Here is a 14,372-nt window from a genome sequence, read left to right as displayed (position 1 = left end):
CTCACAAGTTCTATAAGATATCTAGAATTCTTACGAGGAATAAATATCTTCTAACCATACTGCTTTACCACTTTACACTTTAAAACAAACATGGTTTATATCAAACAGATTGTTAAATAAATTACAAAAATACTATACTTACTCTAATTGTTTTAATTGATCATTTGATTCACTTAAAGAAGCAGCTTTCAATTTTTCTATCAGTTCAGCCCTAAATACGTGTTTTAAAGGAACTACTTTGGCTTTTTCTTCTGCTTCCATTTGTCGTTGAAGTCGCTTACAGGCTTCTGTCAATGAATAACCATACCACTCAATTTCTTCAGATGTATACTGAAACATTATAAAGAGTTATTGCAAAGGAGTTGAAAAAGAGTTCTTCTTTTTCGGGTTCTATCTCGGAAGATTAGAGTTGCTTTAAATAGTAGGTTTGTTGCATAGGTAATGAATTTTGACAAGAGCTGTAACCTTGAAAATTTCAGGTAAACTTGTGTACTAAATCGGCATGACTCATAGCTCTTGTCAAAATCCAATACCTATAAGCCTGAACCAATATTAAATATGCAACAAAATGTATACCAAAGTAAAACAAAGTAAGTTATCAATCGAAGTAGCACAGAAAACGACAATAAATATCGTCTCCATACCACCGGATTGACAACAGGTGGAATACTTTCTTTGGTTACACCTCCTGAGATTTTCAAAATTTATAAATCAAACAGGATGCCGAGGAAATTAAGATGAGAGAATTTTAAATAATTCACAACTCATCTGCTCAGCGTGGTAAAAGCTCCAACAAGAAAGATTCCTTAATACTCAAACAAAAGAGTAAATGAATTAAAAATGTATAAACATTCTCAATTTCTTTGCAACACGAAAATGCAGCAGCTGCATAATACTATGGTCAAATCTGAGAGTGCAGGAAGAGTCTATACCGGTTTCGGGGGTTGTTTCCCCCTCGTCAGTAGTCCCATATTCTCTTCTCTCAGATTCTTCCACGTACCACACTTTGGGCCTTTCCGAATTGCAAAGAAAGAAATGTCACGGGTGAACTAGGGCCATCTACCGAAAAGAATGTGTGTGTACTTTGTACGCACGTAAGAAGTTATACTTCTATTATATGATTTAAACGAAATTAATATACTTTTTATTTATATTTTGTTTAAAAATTAAACTAATTTATACTTACTACTTCTCAAACATTTTTATTAGAACAGTGCCAAAAATTAAAATAATAAAAGAATAAAACACACACAAACACATTAAACAAGCCACAAATGATGTCTGAACATTAATTGTCGAAATTTTTTTTAACTAAATACGTATTTTCTGAAAATACAATTATATAATAAATATACTTACAATCATAAAATGTATTAAAAAAAACAAAAAAGAAAGTTTCTATTGGGACTCGAACCAGCGCTGATAAGCACGGTTGGTATTGGAATTCATTCGCCTTCAACGCTTAGCCACAGACACTATGTGTCATTATTTACTAACTAAACGGATTAAACTTGTGATATTTTGATATTTTGAAAATTGATCAAATTATTTTAATTTTGAATTGAAATGATTTAGAATTGAAAAAATACAACAAAACATAGAGTAAGAAAACAATATATTAGGTGAATATTGATAGAAATTTTGATGGTAATCAAATTATATAAATAAAAGTATTACATACTATGTATTTTGGCAGATCAAATAGGTAGGTTTATACCCATGATACATTAACAATTATTACGTACCTGTTGCTTTTAAAAACTATTTAAAAGTCACTACAATATTATAAACTTTTTTGTTTCTGTCCTCACAACAATAAAACTAATATATTATACATTTGTTTGCCTTTACCTTTACCTCCAAACCACAGCTGTCCCCTGTCCTACAGCTGCCATATCGGATAATTTTTGACATGTCATTTGAACATCCAATCAGAACAAAGTTATAATGCGCATGCGCCGGGCTGATAGGTTTTAACATATAAAAATTCACCCTCTATCGCCGGTAAAGAAGTATAACTTCAAAAAACAAAGTAAGTTATCAATCGAAGTAGAAGTAGAAAATAGACAACAATAGAAAACGACAATAAATATCGTATCCATACCACCGGATTGACAACAGGTGGAATACTTTCTTTGGTTACACCTCCTGAGATTTTCAAAATATATAAATCATACAGGATGCCGAGGAAATCAAGATGAGAGAATTTTAAATAATTCACAACTGATCTGCTCAGCGTGGTAAAAGCTCCAACAAGAAAGATTCCTTAATACTCAAACAAAAGGGTAAATGAATTAAAAATGTATAAACATTCTCAATTTCTTTGCAACACGAGAAGACGTTATTTATTGTCTGGAGACGATATTTATTGTCGTTTTCTGTGCTACTTCGATTGATAACTTACTTTGTTTTTCGGTAGATGGCCCTAGTTCACCCGTGACATTTCTTTCTTTGCAATTCGGAAAGGCCCAAAGTGTGGTACGTGGAAGAATCTGAGAGAAGAGGATATGGGACTACTGATGGGGGGGAACAACCCCCGAAACCGGTATAGACTCTTCCTGCACTCTCAGATTTGACCATAGTATTATGCAGCTGCTGCAGTTTCGTGTTGCAAAAAAATTGAGAATGTTTATACAAAATGTATACCCTTTCTATAACAATCTTAACTTCCAGAAAGTTGCAACTTGCAATTTTTTTTTCGTTTTCGAATTAGAAAAAACAAAATGTTAGGGTATAAAGAGTCTAATGCTCACAATCTTATTGAAGTCATACCAACAGGTTCATCATTTAAAAAAAACATAGTAAGGTGGAGTGGGGTAAGTTCGGACCGGTTTTCGTTAAGTTTGACTTTAATAATATTTTTGTAAATTATATTTCAAATATTTAACCTCTTTTTGGTATCAACGTGAAGTAATATTAATACGCTATAATTCTCATTACCAAAAACACCAATTTACATTGGAAATTAGAACTTTTATAAAAAATTAGAAAAAACAGTAACTATTCCGATCGTAAACGGCTATTTAAAACTCAATAAAATTTATCTTCATATGTTATTGGACAAAATCGGAATCACTAATCCGTCATTTACGAAATGCTTTTGCCAGATTAAAATAAGTTACTTAGTTTAAAAGTTATACATTGAAATATAAATGCCTGTCCGAATGTCTATCAATGCTCCTTTAATTGTTTCTGCTGATTACGCTCTTTGGTTCGTTTTTCTAACATAATATCTAACCATTTTGGATCTAAAAAAGGTTATAAATACCCCGCTACATGCTCCGAACTTGCCCCGTGCACTAATATTTGCGGTGCAAGACTAGAGTAGTGATTTTTCAAGTAAATTTCAAATAATCGAAAGGATTTATTTTATAACGTAATCTTTAAGCAATGTTCTTAATACTTAACAAAAATAAATGTACAAGACACAAAATTTGCTGTAAAATACCGGCACTTTCTTTAACAGCTCTAGGTTAGATATCTACTACTCATGTACTCAGATTTTATAAATGGCAGAATTACTTCTGAGTGAGAGACATCTATGTCAATCAGTTCATACTAGTCTAGTACAAATTTCTACTTATTAATTTGTACAATTAAATGTATCTTATGATAGATTTAGAGCTAATACGAACTTGCCCCGTTTACGATCTTACCCCACTCCACCTTATTACAAAACTTACCGCGCTTAAATATTTTTCGTATTGCTCCAATATCTCCTTCTGCTTTTCAGGTCTATTTGCATAAGTAGGGCAACCATTTTCAAGTTCTTGAAGAATTTTTCTTTTTATACTCAGTGCTAATAATGATTGAAGATCGCAAGCTGGTGACTAAAATGAAAAGATATATTAATTTATATGGGTGGTTCGCCAAAATAAGCGGCATATTGTGTAACTCGCATCTTTCTTAAGTCCTTTACATACTGTGTTTCAAATTGCGTTACCAAAGTTATACAATAGATGAATGTACGCCACTTAATATTAATTTTAAAAAAAGTATTTTTACAAGCATTTTATGCAAATTTAATGTCAAAATATCAACTCCGAGGCTGTAACCTGCCTTGTTTTTGATCTGTTTTATAGTATTACACACTGAAAAGTTACAAAAGTGCAGATTATTTTATCAATAATTAATTAAAAACACAATGTAATTTAAAACTGTCAAATTAATAACTTTCATTTCTAAAATTAAACCATAAAAATCTACTACTAAACACTGTAACCAACTTTGTGCATCAACACCGAGGCCTCATGATAATATATGAAAATTTAGGCCAAACTGCACTATACTGTATGGCAGGCCGCTTGACAAGAGAGGAACGTTTAGTCTAACCCAAATTGTGGAAGAAAGTGGACGAACATAATATTGTTAAGCGATAGAAAATTTTTCAAGGTGTCTTAAGCTAAGCGTATGTTTTTTTACAGTCAACACAGAAGCCTTCGTAAAAGCTTAATTTTGCTAATTTTTTATTATGTTTTATTTCTAAGTATGCGTTATAAAGTTTTTTTGATGCACGATGAATAAAGCAGTATTATTTTTAATATTTGTAGAAAGTAGAATTAAAAATGTATGAAATCATCAACACCGAAGCCCAGTCGTGCCTCGGAGTTGACGAACGTGCCTCGGAGTTGTTGAAAGTGTGTGAGTGGTCATTCTTAAACTAAAAAAATACAGTTTAAATTTAGTCTGATATAGGAAAAGGGTTACTGGGTAAGCTCTCAAGATATTTCGGTCGGTTTGGTAATTATCTTGTTTTTATAGAAAATGACTCGTATACACTGGAGTACGACGCAAAAATGACGGCGAAAGCCCCCAAAATCGTTAAATAAAGATTTTATGAAAGAAAGTAATATTTTATGCAGCTATGCTTATTTCTGTAAGAATATACCATTTTGGGTAGTCTTCTCTAATGTTGATAAAAGAGACGTCTATGTAGGCACATTATGTGAAAACATGGAGCTCATGTGTGGAAGCGGTTAACAAATCATTATGTTGACATGGAGAAAAGACAGAAGAATGTATAGAAAGGAAATGCCAAGATTGTGTTCAAAAGTATATTAGATTTTTGAAGTTTAACGGAGAAGACACGGCTACATATTGGAAAGTTTTGTCAACACGAAGGCCGGTCTAAATCAACTCCGACGCAATTGATATTTTATCTTTTTTTCATGTTTTTCTGTAGTAGTTTATATCAAAATGGAAGTGTTTTGTATAGTTTTATTTTTTATTACATACCAATTTTTATTTAATTGTTACGATCATAAATTTCCATTAACAGAGAATTACGTCAACACCGTGGACACTTAAAGCCCGGCTACACGCACCGTCTTGCCTGAGAGCATGCCTGCACAGTCTGGTTTGTGCAGGTAAGAGCATGCGTATGGACGGCAAGACTGTATCGCGCACAGGCCTCCAAGCGCGGACTGTATCCTCCTCGACATGCTGAAGATTTTACCTGTGCAGTTTTTGGTTCTACAGTTTTACTTGCACGTGTGGACGGTAGTTCAGTCCGTTCTTCAGTCCCGCAAAAGTTTTCGAGGTGGATAGACCAAGATGAGTGACATAAGAAGTGTTACGAAACAGTTTTTAACTGAATTTATAGAGTTATACAAATCTTTGCCGGCGTTATGGAAAGTAAAGTGTAAAGAATATTCCGACAGAAATAAGAAAAACGAAGCCTACGCTTTAATGGCAAAAAAATTAAAACAGGTAATATTTTATTTTTTAATTGATTCTAAAATAGGACTTTAAAATCAAATAATTTGTACCGTTTGGTATTTAATAAAGATTAACTATTATTTTTTTCCAATATTGGTATACTATTATTGAAAACAGTTTATACAGTGCGCTGGAATAACTGTTACAGCCCCCCTATTAACTTATTTATTTTTAGCACATAAGAAAAACGCTCGGACAGGTCGATTTTTAAAATAATCATAGTAGGTATATCATAGCATTGTAGCATAGCAATAGCAGGCATAACTTTTTTTAATGGGAAAGTACATCATGTGACACCTCATTTAAAAGATTTTGAAATACTGATTATAAAAATGTATAATACTTTAATCCTTTTTGAGAGCGTAGGCGCAAAATTTCGGTCGAATTCTTTCTAAACGCATTTATTTTTTTCGAATCCTGAGAAAACTAATAAGTATTTTTGAAAAATTTAAAGGCAGAACGAAATATTACCGTGTTATCATGAAGTCCCTTAGAATAAACAAAAAGTATCTTTTGAATGATATATTTTAAATTAAAAATCAGACTAACTTTTCTCTTTCTAACTTTAATTAAGTTAACATGTGAATGTATATTTCTCCGTCGGAGCCACTTTTTACTCCATTTACTTCTACGGCGTCGTTACTTGTTTGTTTGTTGCTCTTTTATTTATAAACAATACAATAACGCTCCCATTGAAAAACCTCTTCCGTGCTGCTCATCGTGTCGAATTCTCTGAAGGACTGAAGTTTGCGCAGTCCAATTTTTTACGTGGCCTGCACGTGTGGACAACGTACAGTGTACAGTTATTTTGTTCCGTCATGCCTGCACAGTTTTGGACTGCACAGGCAAGACGATGCGTGTAGCCGGGCTATTAGTCAACTCCGAAGTCACAACATTTCCGTTTTTCGGAAAATATTTAAAAATGATCTCTGCTGGTATCATGGGCAAGTTGAATAGCTCATTTTATAAAAAATATTTAAAAATGAACTAATTCTAAACCATGTTTTAAATTAAATTTCTCTACCTCGAAATTGCCGTCTATTTCGGCGAATCACCCATATTAGTTTCGAATAAAGCTCTCAGAAAACAAAACTGAAAAGAGCAACAAAAGAATTAAAAAAAAAGAAATGTTACAGAGCACCTATTGAAGTGAGCATTCCAATAATAAATTATCCAAAATAATATCTACAATACATGTAAATTTTTTACACTAAGGATTTCCACAGTTTTCACTGTATTCATGTATTCCTTCACTCAACTGTTCTCTCCAGCTCTTTCTGTCTTGCCAGTCCCCTTCCTGTAGATTTCTTATCTCCATTGCTTCGTCCACTTCATCTCTGAAGGATCTTCGGGCTCTGTCTCGAATCAGCATTATGTATATCGTCTATAGGCAGACTGTATGGACAGACCATGAAGGAAAAATTAGAAATATATACAGGATAAAATCGGAGAAGACCAGGCAGGTTTCACATGGGGGAAAGCATGCTTAGATCACATTTACACAGTCGAACAACTAATAGAAAAATAATGGCCAAAAATAGATCAGTCCATCTGGCTTTTGTAGATCTTAAGAATGCATATGACTCGATACCTAGAACCAAGCTATGGGAAGCAATGAAAGACATCGAAGTTCAAATAATATTAATAAAAGCAGTACAAGCACTCTACAAGAATAACAAAGCAGCTATCAGAACGGGCAATAGAATATGCAGTCTGTTTAAGACGACAAAGGGACTACTACAGGGCTGCTAGAACATCCCCTACCCTATTCAAAATATTCCTGGAAAAACCGTAAAACCATGGAAAAGAAAGTGCGAAGGAATGGGTATACATATAAGGAACGAATATCTACATATATATCTTAAGTTTTGCTGGTGACCAAATAGTGGAATATAGAAAGAATATAATGGAAATTAATCTAATGAATACTGAATACCTAACAACAGAGAATACAGAAAGAAAGCAGCTAAAAATAGACAAAGGTAAACAAATCAGAGAAACAGATAAGTACAAGTATTTAGTTTTCTTAATATAAAACAAAGAAACAACGGAAGAACATATAAAAAATAGACAAACAACAGACTGCACATGAAAATTAAACCCGGTAATGTGGGATAAGAACATCAGCATAAAAACAAGAAGAAGAATATATAATATCATGACAAGAAAAAATATCCTCACTTGGGAGTGTGAAAATTGGGAGTGAACGCAGATAACGAGCGATCCACAATTATTGGGATCAAAGCTAGCCGTGCAAAAAATTACGTATGTCTTGTTTTAATCTGAAGTTATATCATTGGTTTATCAATTAATTTTGATTAACATTATAAAACATAAAAAATCAGTCAAAACCTTTAACACAGAACTTTAATCAAAAATAAAAAGAATTAACAAAATTATAAGTAACAATAATAAATAAAATCAAACAAGATCGCATCTCTACATAACCTAACTTTTCTTGTTAAGTTGACGGACACTGCAAAGTTGACGTAAACTGGAAAGTATATCTGAATTAAGAATAGACATGCACTGTATAACTATCTCTGTCGTTCAGAGCCACCTATGGTGACAATAATTTTGGATCACACGTTATAATAGACTACATAGAACAGAAGAGATTAAAATGGTACGGACATGTAAGAAGAGCAGACCAAAATCATTGGATAAATAGAATAACAGAGATGAGGTCGAATGGAAGAAGGATACATGTAAATAAAACACGTATTTTACATCCTATGGATACATGGAAGAAAGGCATAGAACAGTCTATGGCAGATACAGCTATTGAAGAAAACGAATGGGTGGATAGAAAACGATGGCGAGCGAAATGTGGGATGCTAATAGTCTAAGAGCTAGTGAACCCTCCGACTAACGGTCTTCCTGTAAGGCTAGAAATTTGTATAGTGATAATTCATAGCACGCCAAGACTAAAAACCATGACCTGGCAGGCATCAGCCCTGCACGTGTATCTACCAGGTTGTACAAGAATTCATCTGTACTCAGTAGATATATCTTAAAAACACCCTGTAATTATCTACGATAATTACTTTCAGTTATTTATGTCATCATAACAATATTACAACCTTCATTCGATTATATAAATATTGTTATCCTAGATCACGATTCACTAATAATTGCAGAGTCAATTATAAACACTTTTCATGGTCGATGCTGAATAGGCATTTCTAAATATATAAACAGCAAAACTATAACAAGGGAATTCTTATTATTATATTGGACATTCGTCATTCTATTTTGGTGATCAGACGTAATATTTCCACATTAAAGATAGTGTCTCTTTCTACACGAGACGTTCTTTGGGTGCGGTGCTACCAGCTTATGCTCATGCGAGTGTAAATAAAACAACTCAACAAGTAAAAGCGTATCAATTATTCCACCCCTCGGATAAGGGATAACCACCCTCACCGGGAGCAGATAGCCTTAGTGCCCAGGGCTGTCATATGGCGATCCAAGACCAGGCGAGAACTCAGAACTAGCAGTCTAGAACGAGAAATGGGAAAACACGTCAATGTTCTTGCACCTCGACCACCCTAGAACAGTGTGGTATGCAGAAAAGGATGTAGACATCAGGCCTGACATGGAGCTGAATGGAATGGTATGGAGATGGAACATCGTGGGACAATGGACAATGCTATGGGACGAGCAGCGAGGACTTTTTGGTGATACGAACACAGACGTGTAAAAGTGGTAAGTCCATATTAGCTATTTTTATGGTATTTCCTGATTAATATAAAGTATAAAGTATAAACATTATGTGCTACCTTAATTACATTAATATATGTTTCAAGTTTACCTATTTTTACTTAATTATTCTATTCTATTACCAATATTTATCAATATACAAAGATTTTTTTTTACCCTCATATTAAGTTATTATAGGACGCAATGATACAATTTTATATGATTTTTTACATATTTATCAACGTATACTTTATCCGTGCTGACTTTGATTCATTTATTATTTGACTACTGATTTTTAGTACATTTTTGCAATTTTTTATGATTTTAATATTTGCTATCGTAAATATACCTATCAAAATAAATATACGATATAACAAATATACGCTATATGCATAATACATTTAAATTATTATTCTAACTACTTATTTACAAGGGTTAATATAACATTATTTATTTTTGAATTTTTTATTATCACTGCAATTTTTACATATTTTTACCATATATTGACGTATTATTTTATCTCGATATTTTTTTACTATATATCTATATACTACATATCTATATACACCGTAAGACTATCGAATTTATATTTTCGCTAAGAAGTGCAGAAGCTGGAAAAAAGAAAAAAATTATGTATAAATGAGTAGCAACAAAGTTACTTGGGAAGATTTTGTCAAAATAGTTGAGGAAATTGCACAAGAAATAGACAGGCAAAGCAGAAGAGTCTTAAAGAAAAAAGTTCCGAAATCTAAGGACATAAAGAAAGAAGTGACGACACAGCTAATTAAAGCTTATAACAAGTTCACGCAATTGACTAGGAAAAACTGGGAAGCACTTTCGGACAAACAAAGGGAATCGTGCAACAAATATTTTGGAAAAATCAGAGACAAAGTTATACGATCATTTCAAGCAGTAAATGTGAGAACAGTGGTTCCAAGTTCAATACATCAACCTATCGACAAGGAAGTTGAAGAGGAACAAAGCGATGAGGAAATAGAAGAAGGAAAAAGCGACGAGGAAGGAGAAGAAGAAATAATTAACGACGGAATAAAAGAGGAAAAAGGTGACATAAAACAAGATATAACAATATTAAACATGGCTTTGACAATCAATGAATTTTTGAATATCGCAAGCAAGATATTGCCCAACGAGTTCGATGGAAGCGCAGGGAAATTACAACCATTTTTAGACGCATTAGAACTACTTGGAAAATTGGCAGAAGGTCATGAAGACACAGCTGTAACGCTAATAAAAACGCGACTCACCAATAAGGCTAGGAACCTAATAACCACAGAAGATACGATTCCACGGATAGCTGAAGCACTAAAGAAAGAATTAAAAGGTGATAATCCGAAGAATTTAATAGCCAAATTAGCCAAAAAAAGGCAAGGGCATAGAGATGCAGCAGTGTACGCATCTGAAGTGGAAGAGTTAGCAGAACAATTAAAAGTAGCATACATAGCGGAAGGAATGCCACTTGACTTAGCAAAGAAATATACGACGGAAGCAGTAGTAACAACAATGAAACGAAACGCTAATGCAGAGAAAGCTAAGCTAATACTGGAAGCAGGCAACTTTACATCACCGCAGGAAGTAGTATCTAAATTTTTGTCGATCGATACGACTGAAGAAAATGCACAAGGAAGAGTCTTAAATTATAGGACAAACTACGAGAATAGGAGAGGACAGCAGCAATACAGAAGAGGATACCATAACAAATATGACAGAGGAAGAAGAAATAACTTCGGACAACGGAACGAAGGAGAAGCAACGGACAATCAACGAAATTATTCGAACAGAGGATACAGACAATTTAACAATCAAACATACAGAGGAAACCAGAGAGGCGGACGTAACAGGAACGTAAGGTTACTAGAAATAGAGGACAGTCAAGAAGAGCAAGAAAACCAGCAGTTGGGGTTTTGAATGAACAAGAAGTTGGAAGCACACAGGCAGAAATAAAATATAACATTTACAACTTCGACCTAAACCTAACGAACTTTGTACGAATGAAAACAGGAATTCTTGAAAACACAAGCACTTTTATCATAGACACAGGAGCTGACATTTCAATACTAAAATGTTCACAAGATTTTATGAAGGAACAGGTGAAACCAAACACAAAGGCGAAAATAAAAGGAGTCACTAAAGGAGAGTTGCAAACAATGGGAGAAGTTGAGACAACACTCGAAGTAAAAGGAACTCGATTCGAACACATCTTTCAATTGGTAGAACCTAACTTTCCAATTCCAACAGACGGAATCATTGGGAGAGACTTTATTTCTAACTTTCAATGTATACTAGATTACGCAAACCTTAAAATGCACATTAAAGAGGACAACGATTGTTACATTAGTACGAAAATTCTGGATAATATAGACAATGACACCATAATAATACCGCCTAGATGTGAAATTTACAGAATCGTAAAAATTTTTCAAACGTTAAAGAAAGACAGGATAGTGGAACAGCAAGAAATACAACCAGGAATATTCATAGCAAGAGCAATTATTTCAAGTAATAATCCATACATCAAAATTTTGAACACAACGTACGAAACAGTAAATGTAGACGCAAGCACAATCAGGACGTTGGATATTAAACTATTCAATATATATAGGCTAGTCAACGACAGCAAGGACAGGAAAAAAGAATTACGAGAATCACTGAAATTAGACATACCAGAATACATACGAGACAACTTAGTATCGTTATGCGAGGAATATTCAGACATATTCGCCCTAAGGCATGATATGTTAACCTGTAACAATTTCTACGAACAAAAACTAAGAGTTAAAGACCAAACTCCGGTATATATCAAGAATTATAGGACACCTCATGCGCAAACAGAGGAATTAAATCGACAAGTACAAAACCTAAGAGACCAAGGAATCATAGAACCATCTACATCCGAGTACAACAGCCCAGTAGTACTGGTACCGAAAAAAGCTATAGATGGAGGAAAAGCATGGAGATTATGCATAGATTTTAGACAACTGAACAAGAGGATAGTTACAGACAAATTTCCATTACCAAGAATAGATTCGATATTAGATCAACTAGGAAGAGCAAAATGGTTTTCAGTTATAGACTTAATGTCAGGCTTTCACCAGATACCATTAGAAAAATCATCGAGAAAATACACATCGTTCAGCACAGAAAATGGAGCATTTCAATTTACCAGATTACCTTTTGGATTAAATGTAAGCCCAAATAGCTTTTCAAGAATGATGTCAATAGCATTTTCAGGATTAACACCAGACAAAGCATTTCTTTACATGGACGATATCGTAGTAATTGGAATATCCGAAAAACATCACTTAGACAACCTGAAAAAGACATTCGAGACATGTCGAAAATTCAATTTGAAACTTAACCCAGGAAAATGTCAATTCTTTAGAAGGGAAGTAACATATTTAGGACATGATCTTTCTCAAGAGGGAGTATCACCAGACAAAGCGAAGTATGCAGCAATTGAACAATATCCGACACCTAAGACAGCGGAAGAAACAAAGAGATTTGTAGCATTTTGCAACTATTACAGACGTTTTATTAAAAATTTTGCGGAAATATGCAGACCACTCAACAAATTATCGAGGAAAGGAGTAGAATTTTCGTGGACCGAGGAGTGTGAAAAAGCATTCAAAAAGCTTAAAGCATCTCTGACGAAACCACCAATTTTAAAATATCCTGATTTCAACAAACAGTTTATCTTAACAACAGACGCATCCAATGAGAGTTGTTCAGCAATCCTAAGTCAAGATTATAACGGAATTGACCTACCTATAGCATATGCATCAAGAAGTTTTAGTAAAGGAGAATGTAATAAACCTATAATCGTTAAGGAATTACTAGCGATTCATTGGGGAATTAATTATTTTAAATGTTATCTATATGGAGCACCAACATTCAAAGTAAAAACAGACCATAAACCTTTGACACACCTATTTGCAATGAAAGAACCAACCTCAAAACTCACGAGGATCAGATTAGACCTAGAAGAATATGACTTCGAAATAGAGTATATAACAGGGAAAAGTAACTACGCAGACAGCCTTTCAAGAATAACATTGCATCAACTAAAAAACCTATACATAGACAACGCCCATATACTAGCTATAACAAGAGCTCAAGCAAAAGAAAAGGAGAAAGAAGCAAGACAAACAAAGGCTGAAAGTGAACTCGCACTACAGCCAGAAGCCACCAAACAGACAGTAAGGAAGGTACTAAATAATTTAGAGGCGCATAGACTACCAATTTTGTCCTTTGGAGCAGAACTAATCTCACCAAGACTGAGCATTAGGGCCAAAAACAAAATAAAATGCAGCAAAAGCATAGCCACAGGATTGAATCGTTTCGATTTAAACCAAGCGTTGGTACAGCTTGATAAGCTGGCGGTAGAGAATGCAGTACGTAAAGTAAAAATATACGTAAATGATATTATTTTTAAAATGTGCACAATTGATGAATTTATTAAAGAAGGAAATAAAAAATTGAAGAATATAGAAATATACATATGTGAAGTACCAGAAACAATAAAAGATGACAAAGAAAAACACAGATTAATAGGAGAATACCATAATCACCCGATGTTCGGAGGACACGTAGGGAATAACAGACTAATTAAGAAGCTAAAGGCAAGATTCCGATGGAAAAATTTGGAAAAAGACGTAAGAAAATACGTAAAACAATGCCACAAATGTCAAATTAACAAACCGAAAAGAACACATGTCGAAGAGTTCGTGATATCGGACACATCTTCCAAACCATGGGACATAGTATACATAGATACAATAGGTCCATTCACGAGAAGTAATGAAGGTAATAAATACTGTATCACAATGTTGTGTGAACTGACAAAATACGCGGTCAGCATACCAGTGTGCAATAAAGAAGCAGAGACAATAGCAAGAGGAATCTTTGATCATTTCATACCAACATACGGACTCATG

The 14,372-nt window shown here is 33.8% G+C and overlaps 1 protein-coding gene across 2 annotated transcripts in view; it reads right to left on the bottom strand.

Moving 5' to 3' along the window:
* Positions 1-14,372, bottom strand: part of LOC126889910 (39S ribosomal protein L28, mitochondrial) — a 37,817-nt gene that overhangs the window by 8,343 nt on the left and 15,102 nt on the right. For both annotated transcript variants that reach the window (XM_050658628.1, XM_050658629.1), the window contains exons 4-5: positions 3,684-3,830; positions 143-330 (exon numbers count right to left, since the gene is read on the bottom strand). In XM_050658628.1, the coding sequence (XP_050514585.1) occupies positions 143-330; positions 3,684-3,830 (335 nt within the window). The remainder of the gene's footprint in view (positions 1-142; positions 331-3,683; positions 3,831-14,372) is intronic.

This window comes from Diabrotica virgifera, chromosome 8 (genome assembly GCF_917563875.1).
Source record: "Diabrotica virgifera virgifera chromosome 8, PGI_DIABVI_V3a".
Lineage (NCBI taxonomy): Eukaryota > Metazoa > Arthropoda > Insecta > Coleoptera > Chrysomelidae > Diabrotica > Diabrotica virgifera.
The sequence above is the reverse complement of the archived record's forward strand: the minus strand, read 5'-3'. Positions and strand labels throughout refer to the sequence as shown.